General features: G+C 39.6%; 2 protein-coding genes across 8 annotated transcripts in view; one reads left to right on the top strand and one right to left on the bottom strand.

Moving 5' to 3' along the window:
• Window positions 1–8: 8 nt before the first annotated feature.
• LOC122629623 lies at window positions 9–1,904 on the bottom strand. Its single transcript, XM_043813265.1, has 3 exons — window positions 1,758–1,904; window positions 1,498–1,599; window positions 9–1,392 (listed from the first exon to the last, which is right to left on the bottom strand). The coding sequence occupies exon 3, from the start codon at window positions 1,251–1,253 to the stop codon at window positions 249–251; it is 1,005 nt and encodes a 334-aa protein (XP_043669200.1). The 5' UTR covers window positions 1,254–1,392; window positions 1,498–1,599; window positions 1,758–1,904; the 3' UTR covers window positions 9–248.
• Window positions 1,905–2,286: 382 nt separating this feature from the next.
• LOC122629621 (homeobox protein extradenticle) overlaps window positions 2,287–19,115 on the top strand; it is a 46,179-nt gene continuing 29,350 nt past the window's right edge. For 3 of the 7 annotated variants that reach the window (XM_043813261.1, XM_043813256.1, XM_043813262.1), the window contains exons 1-2: window positions 2,289–4,691; window positions 5,241–5,314. In XM_043813261.1, the coding sequence (XP_043669196.1) occupies window positions 4,459–4,691; window positions 5,241–5,314 (307 nt within the window). In that variant the 5' untranslated portion in view covers window positions 2,289–4,458. Of the gene's footprint in view, window positions 4,692–5,240; window positions 5,315–19,115 lie in introns of all 7 variants that reach the window. The other 4 variants (XM_043813259.1, XM_043813255.1, XM_043813260.1 and 1 more) reach the window with 3 other exon arrangements.

Raw genomic sequence — 19,115 nt, forward strand, 5'->3', positions numbered from 1 at the left:
ACAAATGATTACTTGATTATAACTACAACGATGTAGTTATATTTTTTATTTTCATTGTACTGTACGTAATACACAAATTATATAAAGTCACTTATATAAATAGACACTTGTACTATATTTACTGTATACATAATTGTGTTGTAATTGTGTATTTTTCATAATACACATTTTACATGATTTTATTAGCGACAACATATAATAATAAAAATAATATTACACTTATACGTTATATAATTAATTTTTATATTTCACATTTTACCGATTTCATCTATTAATTTGTGGTTTCTCAGTACAATAAGACTTTTACCAGATATAACAAACTTATCATACTTTTTTTCAATTGCTAATGCCTGTTCTGGTGTTTTAAAATAAACATGACAATATCTTATAAAGAATTTTGGAATCGTTCTCATTAATGATACTGCAATTGGTTCATATCTCTCAAAGAGATGTAAAATATAGTGAATACTGCAATCTTCATGCACATTAGCGACAATTACATTTTGGGCAGGAATAATTTTAGAGTTTGTTAAATGACTGTTTACAGAATAGATAAGATTAGAAGGCTCAGTAGTCTGATATGCAGTTGCATTCGGATTATTTAAATTATGTATCTCGTTGCTCTTTTGAGGCAATTTGTCCGGATGAGTCGGAGAAATAAATGACTTCCTAGAAATGGATTGAGATTTTTCATTTTCAAAAAAGAATTTGGATAAGTTGGGATTATCAGTTGCGCTATTTATCAAGGACGCATCATCCACATCTGAATGTTCAATGGTATTAGATTTATTTTGACATATATTTTTCTCATCAAGTTTCTTTTCATCGGTGATAGATATATCCTTGCTTGATTTATTTGAATTATTAGAGATATCCATAGGAGCAATATATCCCAATTCTTTCAATTGTGCAAATCCGGAAATAATTCTTTTGCACTTTTCATTTTTATCTATAATATCTTGGAAGTCATCACTATTCTCTTTATTATTAGAATTTTCTTCAAACTTCTTTGGTAATAATTTTATTAAATCATCATTTTGTAAACCTTGTATACAGTGCATTGCACTATTTAGATTTTTATACATTACAGAGTATAAACCATTGATATTTTTAGCAGCACTTACATAAACTACATTTCCAAATTCATCAAATATATTTTTTATTTCTTTGATGGATAAGCATTTTTGATTTTCGAATTGTACGGTATAAAAATTTCCTTTCTTGAAGTAAAATTGATGAATATCCATTACCATAAATAAGAATCAATCGTCAAGATTATGATGTTTAAAAATGTAATTTGAATGTATCTCTCGTAACTGAGAATACTTTCATCATTTTGTCGTCATACATTCACTGAGACACGAAATCATTATATCTCATAATATAACAATTCTGAAAACGATATCACAATATTTTTGTCGGCTCTTTGGATTGTTCATCTTTAAACATAACCAATTGAAAATAACATTTAAAAAGATAAATGTATATTATAAGTACCTTATGAACGCAATACGTATGTTCCGAAAAGGTTAGGATTCAGGATTATTCAAGTTATATTCTACCGTCGTCCATGGATGTTTCCGTAGAAATTTCTTATTGCTATCGGATTGATGAACGATACGAAGAAATAATAAGGAGGAAAGGAAAAAAAAGAAAGAAAGAGTTCAATTCGAGACAAATCGTAAAGAAATAAAAAACGAAACTTTTAACGAAAATTTTATTCAATCGAGATGAGTTTTGGCATCGTAAGGGCTTACCGCTAAAGGAATGTAAAATAATGTAAGCACCGATGACTTATTATCGAGTATAAACATCCGTCCAGCTCCGAGGTTCGCGCGAGTTTAAAGAACAAAACACGTACGTTTACAGTTCAGTTACTAATATACTCTCCCTCCCTTTCTCCTTCTCCCTCTCTCTCACTTTATCTATCCGTTTGTCTATCTCTCTTCCTCTCGAATTTCCAAATGGAAAAGGCCAAATCGACAATCGACCGCATAAGCTCGAACAAAATTTTAATCGCTAGTCGAATGACGTCACTGCTACAACATCGAAAACAAAAATCTGAGAATAAAACGTATTTACGAATTTTTCGTTTTCGTTATAACGCGTTAAAGAGTTTTCTCGTTCGACGAGTTATAATAGAAAATGACATCTCATATCGAAGTACTGCGATCGATTCCGAATAGAAGGGACGCGTTCGTAATCGACGTCTTTTCCCGCCATTTCGTAATGGCCGATCACGAGGAGTACGTTGGCTGGAGAGTAACGTGCGCAGTAGTCGGCATTGAGGAGCCGCAAACGCGAGCTCTTCGTTAAAGCCGATCGGTGTTGTTCCTGATCGTAAGTTCGGAGGTACACCATCGTCCGACGTTTCTTTTCTTTTTTGTTTTTCCTTCTATTCTCGCTTTTGGCTCTTTTATTCCAACGAGAGGGGAGGGGGGCGGGGATTAACGCGCGCGTTAAGAGAAAAGCTGTTGGAGGTAGGTGGAGTCGGTATGCGAGAGAGACAACATTTTTCGTCGTAGTTACCTGTTAAATATTTCTCGCAGAGAGCAACGGAGGGAACGGAGAATTGCGAAGGAAAAAAAAGAAAGAAAAAAAAAAGACGAAGGAGAAGAAGGAGAAGGAGGAGTTGGAGGAGGAGAAGGAGAAGGAGAAGAAGAAGGGAAGGCGTCGACGTTGCGTCGTAAATAAAGAAGGCGCGCGGCAAAGCGACGGCGAAAGAGAAAGAGAGAGAGGAAGATAGATAAAAATCAAGCAACGTGCGTGTGTGCGAGAGGGAGAGACAGCTAGGCTGTGTGGCGAGTGTGCTCAAAGGTGATTGGTCAGTCCGTTGGCTATTATGGCCGGCGATTGGCGCGTGCGAAGGTAGCGCGACGTAGGAGCGCGTAAGAAGAAGCGTCGAGTAGAGTGTGCGCGGAGCGCGGCAGTCGCTCGCGGCCGAGAAGAGTGAAAAGAGCGAGGAGAGGAGAAGAGACGCTCGTTCGCTCGCTCGCTCGCTCGCTCGTTCGTTCGTTCGTTCGTTCGTTCGTCGTTGGTTCATCCGCTCGTCCGTCCGTTCGTTCGTTCCTTCCTTCGTTCGTTTGCTTGCTTGCTCGCTTGATCACGGTGGCGCGTTGCCTTGTAAGGCGGAGGAGAGCTCGTGCGCGCTTCTGTGCGCTAGTGTGGACGCGCGTGGAAGTGTGTGTGTGCCCGCGTGTGTGTGTCCTGTGTTGTACGTCGAGCCTGTACGCACGCCGGATGTTCTAACGACGAAGAAGACGAAGACGAGGAAGAAGAAGGAGACGAAGACGACGACTATTATCTCGCGAGGATACGAAATTACGAGGACGAAAAGGAAAAGGAAGAAAAGAACGGAGGACGATCGCCGCCGTCGCCGAGGAGGGCGCGCACGGTTTTCCTCTCGTGGCAGTAGTGCCAAGAAGAAGAGTAGAAGAAGAAGAAGAAGAAGAAATAATAGTAGTAGTAGTAGTAGTAGTAGTAGTAGTAGTTATAGTTATAATAGTACTAGTAGCAGTGGTGGTGGTGGTGTGGTGGTGGTGGAGTACTAGTAATAGTAGTAGTAGTAATAGTAGTAGTAGTGGTACCAGTGCCAGTGTAGAAGCGGCATGCACGCTTCTACTGCTGCTGCTGCTGCTGCTGCTTGCTGCTAGACTTTTTGAAGGCGATCGTTTGGGAAAAGGTCTCTGGGTGTTGTGTAGCAGACTACGAGGAAGAGTTTAAGGTGCTGAGATAGTTCGTTGAAAAAGGAGGTGAGAAAAGGGTGTCCTCACGAAAGTATTGCTCGGGGAGAGAAGAGCCAAGGAAAGAAAGGATCGAGAGAAAGCGCGTGAGAGAATATACGAAAGCAGAGAGGAAGAGCGAAACGTCGAACGTTAGTACGCAGAGGAGACAAAGGCCACGGTGACGGCGACGGCGGCGGCAGCGGAGGTGGAGGTGGAGGAGGTGGTGGTGGTGGAGGTAACGGAGGAGGAAGAGGAGGCAACGGTAGCGGCGGCATAACCTCCAAGCAACGAGAGACCGACGAAGCTGAGTTTCGTGTCGCGCGCGCGTCACGAAAATATCCATCCCCCCTCCTTTTTTCCGTTCGTTGCGTTTTTCGGACGACGAGGACGAGGACGAGGACGACGAGAACGAGAACGCGTTTATCGAAGAAGAAGAAGAAGAAGAAGAAGAACGTTGCTCGTCCGATAGTAAATCGTGAATCGTTTATTCGAAGGGTTATTTTTTCTCTCCCCCTTCCCCCCTTCTCTTATATCATATATCCGTCTCTCCGGGCTTCCATAACGTCCCGTGTGCGAGCGAGAGAGAAAGGAACACGTGTATGAAACGACGCGGAAATTAATACGAACGAAGAAGGAATTTTAATAGAATAATCAAATAAAACGTGGTCGTTCATACGCGATAAATAAACGCGATCCTCGGTTATTATTATCTTAGTGCTCGGCGAAATAGTTGATGGATGAGACTGGCAGGATGCTGCAGCACGGAGGTTCGGGTGTCGGTTTGATGGGAGCTAACCAGGGTCAGGGGGCCCAAAATACCGCCGGTTACGGCACCATGGGACCCGTCGATGGCTCGGCCGCCCAAGGTCCCGATCAGGCTGTCGAGGCTAGGAAACAGGACATCGGCGAGATATTACAACAGATAATGAACATCACCGATCAAAGTCTGGACGAGGCCCAAGCGAGGTGAACCAAAATTCTCTCTAATGATTATTTTCATTTCGGATCGGACTTTGCTCGGATATTTCTCTCTTTCCTTTTTTTTTTCTTTTCTTTTTTTTTTTCTTTCGAACGCTTTAGAAATTCAATTACTATTCGCAGGTGGCAAGAAGAAAAAAAAGGGAAAAAAAAGAGAAAGAAAAAAATTCTTTGTATACGCGCGATTCGATTACACGTTTTTCATTGGATATTTATTTCACGATCCATATATATATATATATATATGTGTATGTATATATATATGTATGTATGTATATATGATATATGTATGTACCTTCGACGATTTCAACGATCGAGAGAACACGCTCGAGAGCGTACGATAAGAGAGAGCTCTTTATCTCTGCGAATTAATATTTGCTTATAATCGCTAACGTCACGGATCCTCGTGTGCGCCGAATAATCCCTCGGAAACGATTCGTGTTCCGATCGTGTTCTCTCTCACTCTTTCTCTTTCTCTCTCTCTCTCTATTTTTCTCCTCTTTACACTCTTTATATCTCGTACGTTTTCTGTTACAGGAAACACACACTAAATTGCCACAGAATGAAACCTGCCCTGTTCTCGGTGCTCTGCGAGATCAAAGAGAAAACAGGTGAGTGATTATCCACATGCATAACAATTTTTCTTTTTTTCGCCGTTATTTTCTTCATTAAATGTTCACTATGTTTCTTCTCCATCGATATTTTACGTATCGTATACGTACATGTCGATATGTGATATATTTTTATTAATCTTTAGTAACAGGAGAAATTCGTTCGACCGTCGATAATCGAACGAAATTGTTTTATTCGTTTTATGTGATTCGATAGCGAACGCTTTTCTTCTCGTGATTACTCGTTAACGATTACGATGACAGTCTGCAGCTGTTTTTTATATATACACACATATATATATATGTATACATAAGATTACATATATATATATATGTATGTATGTAAAAATCGTCTACCAGGTTCACGATAACGTTCACGATAACTCGAATTAATCAGGTCGAATAGACTCAGATCTTTATAATAAATATTTTCTAAACATTTTCTAAATGGAACGTTTTCTATTTATTCTTTCTTTTTTATAAATATTTCCTTGTAAGAAAAATCGAGACCATCCTTCGGAAAAGAAAGAAACTCGATAAAGAACGAAAAAGAACCAAAATTTGTTCCGACTGCATCATAAGATGACATTTTTCTCTTAAAAGGGCTAAAGGATCAAGGTAAATATTTCCTATGTAGGATCTATTATCTTTTTTTTACCTTGACGATCAAATCGGCCACACCCTTTGCTCTTTCCATCGTATCAAAGTTAATCCTACTAAGTTAATCTCATACTCTATTCTATTTCTGTAATAAATAATCCTAATAAATATTAAGTAAGAGGAAACATATAATACGAATCGACGAGACGAATGGCGGCCGATCCTTTCGTGACGCTTTCATTGCGTCGTGTTTCTTGGAAAGGAACGTGAACGTTCTAGAACTAGAAGGAATATTCTAGTTTCTAAATTGTTGCACGATGCTTAATATTATTTCATTATTAATAATTGTCGAGATTAAAATCGATTCATAAATTTCAATTCAATAATACTATAAATATAATACATCACCTGACATTTTCTGTAATATCTTCACTAACACGAGAATGTACAAAATATTACAATTTATTCAGTTATAAAAAAAAGAAAAACCTTCACCGACATCGTTGATTATCTCGAACAATTTCTGACACAGAAGAAAAATTATGACGATTGATGATCGAAATAACACACACTTAGAACGAACAAAAATATATGAACATGTTGTACCTTTAAATTACGTCATATGTTAATATTAAAGTCACTATGATCGAACAATTGGAACGAAGATCTAACTTAAAACGTATTGAACTTTTTGAATCGATCTTTATATTTCTTTCTGACGATATAGAATCGATTGGACCAACACGAACCCTCTCGTGTCTTCTTTATTTTTTACCAAAAATAACTTTGCTTAATGTCGTCGAGCTAATAAGAAAAACTTGTGTTTTCTACGCAAGATGGTGAGAATTTACATATTTTATCGTGCGTTTACCGAGACAATCGACGATAACGTGATTATCGCGTTACTGTCTTGATCTTTTTGAAAAGATGGGATGATTCTTAAAAAGAGCGAACGAGAGAGAGAAAGAGAGAGAGAGAGATCCCTATCTGGAGAAAAGGAATATGTCGTTTAGACCCCTTCCCTTTCTTTTTCTCTCTCCATCTCTCTCTAGCTGCACCCTTACGAGCCCGACCCCTGCGCACCCATTCGAAACTCGTAAACATAATTTTTATGCGATGTTTGGATTACTTTTACGCGCGGATCAAGAGACCACGAAACGTGCAATTATTTTTCGACCGTTCTGCGGGTGTGCTCAAAATGAACGAAATAGAGGAGGGGTTGTTTCTCCCTTTCATTCCGAAGCTTTTCCTACGAGTACTGTTAGTAGGGTGAACTATACTGTATTACACTCCCTCCCCCCCCCCTCCTTCCCTTCCTTTTGTATTCGTATTTCTTCTTTTTATTTTTATTTATAGGATATATATATATACATATATATATATACACGTCGAATATCAAAATTTAGTAAAAGTCAGGATGCTTATCACCGAGCAATCGAAGGGTACGAATGATTGTTTCTCTCTTTTTCTCTCTGTCAAGTGGACGACGTCTTTTCGATGATAAAGAGAAGATACATGAAAAAATATATTTGTGGGCGCACGTGAATTATAGTTAAGTAAGCTCTGAAAGTGGTAGAGATCGAAAGAGAGAGAGGAAGGAGTAAAGGAGGAAGAGAGTTAGAAAATGTGGGAGGCGAAGAGAGAAAATGGTGGGTTAGGGAAAAAGAGGGAGGAGAGAGAGAGAGAGAGAGAAGCTGTGGTGGCTTGCGCCGGAGTTTATGGGCAATGCCTGACGAGGCAGTGAAAAAGTACTAAAACCAAGAGGAACAGATAAACGCTATGTTAAGCAGACCATTTTACCAGCCATTTAATATAATCGGCTCTCTCGCGAAGCCTCGGATAACTTCGGATCAGGGCCGTACGAATTTGGATCTCTCTCACTCTCTCCGTCTTATTTTTTTTTTTTTTTTTTTTATAGATTTCTATCTCAGTTTTTCTTGATCGAGTAACGTCGATATTTATTCGAACTTCTTCGACGAAGAGTGGTCTCGATTTGTCACGGACGAAGGGGTCCGAGTTTCACCGTTTGACACTACCACTGATCTCTTTTCTTCCGTTGAAGGAAAAAAAAAAGAATAAGAAAGAGGGAAAAAAGGAAAGAAAAAAAGTCGTTTTGGATAAACCCTCTTTTCGCTTCGTCTCGATTTCCCGTGGGAGGACCACGATAGAAAGAGACTCCCCTCGAAATCCGTGGGATTTTCTTTGGCCTACCTTCTCTCTGAACGAACTTCTAATCCCTTTTCCCCATTTTTTCTCTTTCTATCTATTTATCTATCTATCTCTCTTTCTCCCTTTCTTTTTTCTCTTTTTCTCTCTCTCTCTCATCTTGGACACCCTTACTCCTTAGTGTAGATCCTTTTTTACTTGGGACGATTTCGAGCCTTCGTCCGAAAAGTTCACGAGTTCACGAGTTCACGCTCACGCCTCGATCTTTTTTGATCGAGATCAAAAAAGAAATGAAATGAGAGAGGGAGAGAAAGAAATAAGGAATTAACTTATTCGAGTAAAAAAAATGAAAGAGAAAGAGACATATGGAATTCGATTTGTTAAAAGCAAAAGAGTCGCAACGCGCTAGTTAACTCCGATTTCGCGGCTTTAAAACAATGCTAACGCGGTTGAGTTCCGGTGCAACAATTAAAAATCCATACTCGATTTGGACGACGGCCAGCGGTATGTAATTCTATTTCGTTGTAACACGCATACATGGTTTCACTTTTGCTCGCTCACACGTTGACACTTTTCCTTTCCCCTCTCTTTTAATATCTCCTCTCCCTCCCTCCCTGTCTTTCTCCTACCTTCAGAAGAAAACGACGACGAGGAGGTCATCGAACTTGGCGATTTCGATTTCTTCGATCAATACATCCATCGATCGTTCGACCGATAGATGGATGGATCTATTGATCGAAGGTAACGATGTTTAACGAGCTAATTGGACGGCATGCTGCTTTAATTAGAAGCAATCAGACGATCTTCCGCATATTATTCTTTTCGTTTTTATTTCTCATTTTATTCGTTCGATTATTTTTTGTTTCTCTCTTTGTTGATCCCTTCGCAGTCTAAGGTGTACGAGGGAAAGATAGCGGAAAAAGATTGTGGTCCTTCTCGAAGATCCTTAGAGGAGAACTTGCGTTGCTGGACCAACGGGAAAGAGAGAGAAAGAAAAAGAGACAGAGAGAGAGAGAGAGACTTCGTTTCGCATTCCTCTACGTATCTTATTCGTTTTGCGATTTTGCTCTCTTTGCGGCACGACTTTCCTCTTGGCGGTTCCCTAAGGGTTCCGACGGTCCTAAGGCCCTACTACCTACTCCGATATATTGTCGGGGAGATCATTATTTGCGCGCTTTACGAGTCTCTCTTTCTCTTTTCTCTCTTTCTCTTTCCTTGAGAGATCTTTCTCGCGTCTTTCATTCGCGTCGAAGTCTTTCGACAGATACTAAAAAAGAATTGACAATGTGAGAAGGAAGAATCGTGGGATTCCATTTCGTTGTAACTTTTCTTCGTTTAATAAACCACTTCGATATCGACGTACGTCGTAATAATATTAATAATTACAAACTGACATACATAGTAATCGTATTGTTAGCCAGCGCACTGTTCTTATTATGGTTCGTTGCTAATTATTACATTTCTTTCTTCTCGTTAATCATTTTCTACATTTGTTTTATTGACGATAAAACGTTGTTACATATGTAGAACATGTACATATGTAAGTCGATGAAAGCGCGAGTCTAAAGGCCGTGCTCTCATTTATCTCATTACTCACGAAGATAATTATTAAAATAATTTCTTTTTTCTTTCTTTCATTTTTTATTATTTTTATTAACTTCGTAGAGAGAAATAGGAAGAGAGACAGACAGAGAGAAAAGGAGAGAGAGAGAGAGAGAGAGAGAGAGAGAGAGAGAGAGAGAGAGAGAGAGAGAGAGAAAGAAAAGAGCTTTCGATTTTCCAAGAGATGACGCCACTCATCTCGACTTTGCTTGGAATGTCGCTCCCCTAGCTTCGACTCGTTTTCCTCTTTTTATTTTTCCTTCTCTTTCTCTCTCTTTATCTTTTTCTTTCCTTCTGTATTCCTTCTCTCTTTCCACTACACGTCCAGTCCCCACATGCAGATGGGGTTCCAGCAGCCAAGGTGAACCAGCCAGTTCTTCTCCCGAGATTCGAACTTCTTTGGTGCTCGGCTAACGAGATTTGTCCGATTCGAAGCCGTTCTCGCATTGTGCGTTGATTTATTACGAAAGAATTTTCAAAGGAGCAAGAGATTAAACTATGCTTCACATTATAAGCATATGTATGTATGTATGTATATATACGTACATGTATGATTGTATACCACTTGTCTCCGCGATCGTTTTATCATAATACGAGTGCTTTAACGAACCTCTCAACGTTCAGAACGAGAATAACACGAACGAAATGTATAGGATAAATAGACAAAGGAGAAATTCGCAAATTCGCACGGGAATTTGCATTCCCCGACTTTTGCGATGCAAAAGAATGAATTGCACTCGGATAAGCCCCTTTTATTCGCACGGAGTTACTGACCGGAAGCGATTCTCGTCATGGTCGTCGCCCTCGCGTCCTACTCAAACTATACCTTTCCTTTCTTTCTTTTCTTTTTCTTCTCCTCCTTCTCATTATTATTATCCTTGTCTTGTTAATTAATATAGAAACGTCAAATCATGAATCAAAATTTGAACGGTTGTATCCGGAAGAAGAATCTTTAAGCTATACATAGAAAGGTTTTTTCTCTTGCAATTTGTTTTTTCATTTATTTTCTATTTTATTTTACGAGTCCACGAGAAAATGTTTCTCTTTCTATATTAGAGAGTCGATTTTTAAGAAGTAAACTTGTGAAATTTCGAGTCACGATTTTATTATCATCGTATTTAAGCTTTATCAAGGATATTTTTTTTCTTTCGGAAAATCGGAGTATTACTCGAGAGTCGATTCTCGAAAAAATAATCGAAAACTCTCCTAGGTCGTCGTACCGAGCGATAAACGTCTCGAGCGTCGCGACGCCGATGAGAGAGTAAGAGAGACCGCTTTGCGGATTTCCTCGTACGTATGTACTTACACGGTCGTTCATATATACGCACAGAAATACGCGCACACACACATAAGTGCTTACGCGGAGCGTGGTGTAACACGAGAGTGTGTGAGGCTGGATTTAACAAACCATACGTTACGCCGCGATAAAATCTCGCAAACCTATAAACTTCAGGTTCTCGGACTAGGTGCGGGTACGTTATATCATAAAAATCCAGTAAAATAAGCTCGTAAACCGCGAAGGAAAGAGAGAGAAAGAAAAAGAGAAAGAGAAAGAGAGAGGTATCGTACGGTATAAGCTCTCTTGACTTTTGTACGTGTAATTCACGTGCCGGTCTTTTACGCTATGCATAAGAGCATAAGAATAATTCCTAGTCTATTGTGATCGATGACGTTTGGAAAAGAGGAAGAAAAAAGAAATAAGAAAAACGAACTTTTAACTAGATTAATTTTCTCAATGTCTGGAGAAAGGGATATAATTCTTATATTTCAGTGACACTCTCATTACTATGAATATACGTATATAAAAGAGAGATAAAGGAAGGCTTATATTTAAATAATGAAATAGAAATAATAAGACGAAGTGTGTATGTGTGTGTGTCTGTATTCATTAAACTCTGAGTTCATTAAGAGGCCTCATTGAGATCGATCACGTTTGAAAAAAAAAAGAGAACGACAACGCAAAAAAAAAAGAAGAGGAATGTTAATTAGACGAATTCTCGAAAGATGCTTTCTCTATCTCTTTCTTCTTCTTTCTTTCTCTTCGTTCCTCTTAGCACTGATATGTATACGTAAGAAACAAAAAGAAAAAGATTTTTTTCTGGAGGTAAGAGAGGCTAATTGGAAGACTGTCGGGGAACATTCACGGTCCCGCAGACGTGCACCAGGGGCAGGTATTCTTAATCGTATGGTAATGCTATGGAGATTGCATGGGCCGTGGAGAAGCTCATCGAGTGCTGTGATCGTTAGGCCCTTTTCATCGACGATGGATATTTCGTGACCCTAGTACGACGATCTTGCAAAGATTTTGCTACGATCCTCTTGCTTTTCACATTTTATCTTACTCCATATGATAATTAGATATTTTATAAATTCGATGAATTATCTAACAAAATATAAATAATTCGACAAAGTCGCGAATATTATTAATTCAATCGAATCTTATCAAGAAATTCGTGCGATCCTTTGCGAATCATTGTAGATCACGTAAGGCAAAAACGTAGGAAGTAGAAGAAGAGAGATAGAGAGTGAGAAAAAGGAAGAGGAGAGAGGGAGACAAGCGAAGAGAAGAGCGAAACACGAAGCTCCGATCTCCGGCTGGAGATTTCATTAAAATTCATGAACCGTGCGCGACTTGTGCCTCGCCGCGGTGGTCTTTGAGTTTTGCGCGTTACGAAGAAACGGTCGGTACATCCTCCTCTTCTTCTCTCCCTCTGTCTCTATTCGAAGACGAAGGAACGAGGAAGAACGGCGTTAGTTATGAATAATACAGGGAACTTCTAATTGCGCGAGAGAAAACTCCGTACAAGTTCGAAAGTCTCGAAGCCGAGCCGGAGTAGAAGGAAAACTTTCGAAACTACCGCAAAACTTACCACTTGTTTCTCTCTCTTTCTCTCTCTTTCTTTCCCTTTTTCTATCTGTCTCTTTCTTCGTCTTCCTTCTCGAAACCAACTCGCGAAGTAAGCGAAGCTGTCTCGACAAAACTCCGCGGCATCGAAAATCTAACCATCCCTATCTCTCCTCCCCCACCTTCTCCCCTACGTCCTTCTTCTCGCCAACTTCTTCTGATTACTCTTACGGTAAGATTCTCGATCTCTCTTCGATCTCTCGAAGCTCTCGCTTCTTATTTCTCACCGAACAAACTCCGAGTTCGTGTTATCTCGCTCCAAGACTCATGCCGGATATTTTCGAGATCTCCGAAATACGCGAGGCATGTACTTACTTATCTTCTCTCTTTTTATCTCTCTATCTTTCTTTTTTCTTTTTTTCTATCTTTTATATACGTACTATGTACCTGTCTATCTATTTCTTTACAATGTATACGCGATCGGTTTGATTTCATCGTGTCTAGAAAGAAAAGAGATAGAAAATGTTTCAAGAATATAGATAGAAATGGAGAATAGAGGAGGGAGTTCGCCTAATTGAAGTGGACAAGTTAACGAACGATTCAAAATCGTTCATCTCCTGCCGCAAATGTGCGACAAATCGTCACCTCTCTTCTTTCCTCTCACAGTTATCGTTCCCTCCCTCCCTCTCTCTTACTCTCTCTTTCTCGTTTTCTCTTCATAGGTGTCGGCAATGAGGAGAACAATATCGTTTCCGCGGGGAGGGTACGCGTTCAACCCCCGTACTCAGGGGTCGCTGTAACGTCGCTCGTAAAAACACCGTAAACTCGACAGCAACAGGTCCCGTGTGTCTGCCGCAAGAGAGAAAGAGATAGTTCCTGTTACTCCCTCGAATATGTTTCGAGTGCGCGGGGCACCCTGTCCTAGCTGGCACGCTCCTGCGATTCCCAACTACTTCTGATAGCATAGAGAGAGAAAGAGAGAGAGAGAGAAAGAGAGAGAAAGAGGAAGAGAGAAATAGATGATCTGGGGATTAGATTTATTTTTTAGACTATTAAATTCCATTTTACGATCGAAGTTACTTCACCGGAGAAGTAAGTTTTATTTTTTATTATACGATCGATTTTAATCCATTTCAATGGATAAATTATAATTGACATTTGAAAGACTCTGTCTTATTGTCCATATTTATGTTTGCGTTCATCAATACGACGGATTATTTTGTAAAACATTTATTTATCCTTTCGTAATTTCTTTTTTCCCCTTTTAATGGTAAGAAAAAAATATGATCTATATGGATCGATCTTATAAATGTTGAACAAAATTATTTCATATATTTGCTAGGTTTATATCGAATAAATACAATATTTATAGATCGAGATTATAATTACTATAGGGCAGAATCGTTCATAGTAAATCGATATTTAATAAAAAGGTATTATTCGTCAAGTTTTTGTTATATAAATTTCTTCGATGGTGTCGAATAAATTGGAAGTCGTTTCAGCACAGTCGCTGAGGAGGGTTTTATCTTTCGAGTATTTTAAGAAGCGAAGGGAGAAAAGTAGGAGGGGAAAAAAAAAGCGAAATAAAAGTGTTCGGGCGTGAGAAAGAGAGAGAATTATTTTTATTCGAGGTGCGAACGTTTCTGTTTCGAAGGCGCCCATGAAAATGGCCGCCTTCTTCTTCTTCTTCTTCTTCTTTCTTTCTTTGTAGAGAAAGAGAGAAGAAAAAAGAAAGAAAGAAAGAAAGAAAGAAGAGAAGAAAGAAGAAAGAAGAAAAATTTCGAATTCTCGCCGCGTAAGGAGTCCGCCGCAGCCTCCGGGTTCTCTCGCCTGCTCGGTTGCATGCATTATGCATGCACCACCGATGCTACGAGAAAAATGTCTCGGCAGCCGCGAAAGCGGCCGTCCGCCTCGCATACGCGCCCTTAACATTTATTCTTCTCTGCATAAAGTAAACACTACGCGTCGCCGTCTTTCTATACGTGTCTACGATCGTACCCTCTCCTTCATATACTTATCTACTACCTCATCGCCAAACTAAACCGCGTTTACTATATTTCTATGATTTATTAACGATTCAAACAGAATCACGGCATCAAATAAGAATTATTTATTTTATATAAATTATTATTTTATTTAATTATTTCATCCATTATTAAGTATACGTATATTATTCTTTTTTCCTCTATTTTCTGAATTACAAAGCTTCTTACCAAGTTAAAAGGAGAATACTTGATACAAAACGAAAATTTCGTTTTTATTTTGTTTATTAATTTGCAAACCATAGACAGAAAGAGAGAGAATAGTTCTTTATTTTTTTATTTGTCTTATAAATTTCTCGTCGAAGAGATATACATGTATTTGTACATATACATGTGTGTATATATATATCGATCGACTGTAGAGTAATTGATATAAAGTTTATTGTGATGAAAATGAGTTTTTTATTATGCAGTATGTCGACGAGTTCATTCTAGAGGCTCTGAGAAATGGCGACGAGGCGAGCTCATCCTCGCTGTTTCTGTCGATGGTTTTTCCACCATTTGTTATCGAACGCTTTTCCAACCCCGTGAGCAGCAGTAATGGAGAGAAAGTAAGAAAGAGAGAGAAAAGGACAGAAAATAGAAGAAAAAGAGAGAGGAAGAGAGAGATAGAAAGATAGAGAGAAGCTGAGCCGACAGCAGCGAAGGTCCACCCTTCTTCAGGGACGGATTACCTACTCTGTTCTCTTTCGAAACCGTGCTCCCCGTCTTCGATCCGATTTCTATGGCTTCGTTAGATCTACTGGAAGAAGATAGAGTTTGATCTTTTACCCTTAAAACGACAATCGTGTTCTCTTTCTTTCTCTCTTTGTTTCTATCCATATCTCTTTCTTTTTCTATCCTTGACTCGATGATAGAAAGAAGGATAAGCGTAGGACGTTTCGCCAGTTTACAAGTAATAACTTCCGATGGAACTTTCCACGACGGTGATATACGAGATATCGTTCTCGTTAGCTGGAAATCGAATCGAGGGGTCGCAGGATAAAAAGGTGGAGAGAGAGAGAGAGAGAGAGAGGGTAGTAGTAGTAGTAGCTCGTAGTTTTCTACGTGAGACATGGCGAGTACCTACAGCACCATTGGGAATCACATTGGAACGAAAATGAAACGCTTGGAATTCTTCTTCGATCTTTCTCATCTTCCGATAGTAAATGAAAAAAAGAAAGAAAAGAAAAGATAGAAGGGAAAGGAAAGAAAAAGAAAGAAGTTTAACGCGTAGTATAAAATGTAAGTAAGTATGTACGATGTCGCTCCGAGTCTGCTCTTTTCGAGTTTGAAGGATTAACGTGAGAAATATGAAGGAAAGAAGGAGAAGAAGAGGAAAAGGAAGAATAAGAAGAAGAGATAGTAGTCTCTGAGTGGAAAAACTCAGCGGGAGACTAGGATCTTTCTTCTAGAGTTTTAAATTTTCACTAGCATGAGATACATCGAACCTCAACTTTCTCTCTCTCTCTCTCTCTCTCTCTCTCTCTCTCTCTCTCTCTCTCTCTCTCTCTCTTTTCCTTTTCTTGACAATCAAGTCGATGTTTCGCGTCCGAAAAACATTTATTATTTTTCTGACGACGAAGAACGACGATCCCTAAGATAGGACGATAAATCTTTTCTACGAAGTTATTTCCACGAAGAGAAAAGAAAATGGAGAATCTTAAATAACGTAAAGAAAATACAGGACACATACGCCTCTTTTTAGTGTTTCTTTTTTGTTTTTTTGTTTGTTTTTTTTTTTTTTATCACTTTCATCGACGTTTATGCGTTCTCACGAGAGAGTGCGAATGTCGTATAGTGTGAAACGTTCAATGTACGTATTCGCGTGAATGCACTCTAGAGATTTTCCGGAGAAAGTCTTGTCGCGTCGTTACGTTCGTGGTACGCTTACTTCTATCAGGATCCTCGCATACCATTCGCATGCGACGAAAGTTATTTTCTGACCGCCTCTCCCTCTCTCTCTTTCTCTCTTTCTTTCTCACGTACACATATATATACACGACTACGTTTTCTCTCAGTCCTCTATCTCTTTTGATCCAGCATCGTCGCATAAGTCCGAGTAGTAGATACTCCATGATGTTCCATGGAATTCCATAAAAAGGAATCGAAATAAATTTTTACACATACCTACTCTTCTCTCTCTCTCTCTCTCTCTCTCTCTCTCTCTCTCTCTCTCTCTCTCTCTCTCGGCTTATTTATTTGCGAGTCAGCCGGGCGATTCTGTTGGAAAGTCCTTATAAAAGAAGAGTTGCTAGATATGTGTGTGTATTCTATATATAGGTAGCATATATATATATACACACACACACACATACAATTATATATATAGATATACGTATACACGTATGTACGTATATGTATATAACGTGGGTGGTTAGAGGAAAAGAGAGAGAGAGAGGGTGAGGGTGAGGGTGTGGGTGCGTGGCGCGTTCTCACCGACTCAGAAACTCACTCGCGTGTTGGTCGACGCGAGAGCCACTCGATCAATACGCCACGTTGCCTCCTGCACCTCCACCCCCAGAGAGAGAGAGAGAGCGTGCGCCCTTTCTCCCCACCCTTTAGACTCCTCGTGGAAAAAGGACGAATTCCTTCCTTCTTTCTTTCTCTCTCTCTTTCTCTCTTTCTCTCTTTCTCTCTTTCTCTCTTTCTTCCTTTTTTACAAAAACGCACGGAGATCGCGTTCAACGATTTATATAATGTCGATAAAACAACGGAAAAACGCTGCCGATTCTTTTCTTACGGCATTTGCTCGCCGTCGGACCGGCAACCACAGTTAGATTTATTCTCCAGTCGATAATGTCCACGTTCGAGTTTCGCGTGGGCGTATCGTGGCGTTCGAAAAAGGAAAGAGGTACACGTCGTCTGTGGGAGTCGTCGTCGTCGTCGTCGTCGTCGTCGTCGTCGTTAGTCGTTTCTTCGGAAGCTCTTATTCGAAGATACCCCTCGTAAAAAGAACTATCATCGTTTGCATGTGCCCTCCGAGTTTGGCTGTTTATTTAATCGATTCCCTTTCTCTCTTTCTCAACTTCTTTGAATTTTCCATTTGTGAACGTGCTTACGTTCCGCGGCCGCCATATCCTTCGAGAATACGTCTCTTGAGTTACGTTCGATATTTTTCGAGAAAGACAGAAAGAGAAAGAAAGAGTGAGAGAGAAAGAGAGAGAGAGAGGTCGAAGGGTCGAGCTCTGACCAGCACCAAGCGTGCACGGACCTTCTTTCAACTACCCCTTCGTGAAGTAGAGGAAGAGAAAAAGAGAAGGAAAAAGGGCGTGTATATAGTACGGCACACATTCGGTACACCTGCGCTGTATATTGCGGAAAATGCCGGACTTGCCAGGCAATAAGAATTTCTTTTTCCACCGTTCCCTCTTTCCTCGCTTTGCGCAACGTTTTATTAATACCATCACGTTTCTCCTTTCCTCTTTTCCTTTCCCATCCCTTCCCTCCCTCCTTCCTTTCCTTCTTAAGATGTGACGTCCGTGAACTCCTAGAAAAGGACTACTACGTTGTGTCGTCTACCATCTCGTGTCGTAAGTTCTCACGAATCCTCTTTCTTCTCTCGTTTTAACAAGCCGAATCGCGAGAATTCTAAATGGCGTACGAAGAGAATACGTTCTAGCCAGCTGCTCGAAAAGTCATCAGATCCTCTTGTAGGAGAGAGCGGACTTATACCGTAGGACTCCTCCGAGGATTCTCCAGATGCAACGCTTCAATAACGAAGTCGAAGCGAGAAGCTTAATTTACCAGGAACACTCTACCATCTTCTCCTTCTTCTTCTTCTCCTCCTTCTCTTTCTCTTTCCTCTACGATCTCCTACATATATTCCACAGAATGCTTTCTCTCTTCTCCTTCACCTCCGTTTTCCTTTCTCACAACCTAAGTCGTCCTACTCGCTCGTCGTTACGTTCCTGCATTTGTGTGCATCAAGAAGCCAGCCTAGCTGGCTTAGTGTATATAGTACATCCACCGTGTGGAGAGTACATAGCACGCTGGACCATTTTGCAGCATTCCTGGTTCTCTCTCTCTCTCTCTCTATCTCTCTCTCGCTCTCGCTCTCGCTCTAACATTCGCGTTTCATTAAAAGATCTAGCTAGAGCTCTTGGCGCAGTTACCCGTACCAGCGTACATGGACTGGCTGTCAAGTCAAGCGTATCGAGTTTAGATACTGTAAGAGAGGGAGAGGGAGAAAGGAAGAGAGAGAGAGAGACGGAATTTGAAATTTATCGTATCATGAGTTCTATCAATAGGAAATGGATCTAATGAGAAAATAGATATGTGAAAATATATATAATTTCGTGGATCGAATTAGATTATAGTATTTTATGGTTGGTATGAGGTTTTGAATTTAAATTATTATGAAATAAATTGATCAGATAATATAAAAAGGAATTTGGATTAAATGTAAATTTTGTTGATTCATTGTAAAACTTTGTTCTAAGAGAATTAAGAATCTGTGCCGTTGATAAATAACGAAGTGAGGAATGAAATTAGAATTTAAATTGATATAAAATATGTGAAATGTATATTCTATGAATAATTATAAAGGAATTTCTGAAGAAAAGAA

The sequence above is a fragment of the Vespula pensylvanica genome, chromosome 5, assembly GCF_014466175.1.
Source record: "Vespula pensylvanica isolate Volc-1 chromosome 5, ASM1446617v1, whole genome shotgun sequence".
NCBI lineage: Eukaryota > Metazoa > Arthropoda > Insecta > Hymenoptera > Vespidae > Vespula > Vespula pensylvanica.

What these genes read in the sequence shown, in the direction of transcription:
- LOC122629623 (XM_043813265.1), bottom strand. Translation starts at nt 1,253, where the DNA reads ATGGTAATGGATATTCATCAATTTTACTTCAAGAAAGGAAATTTTTAT.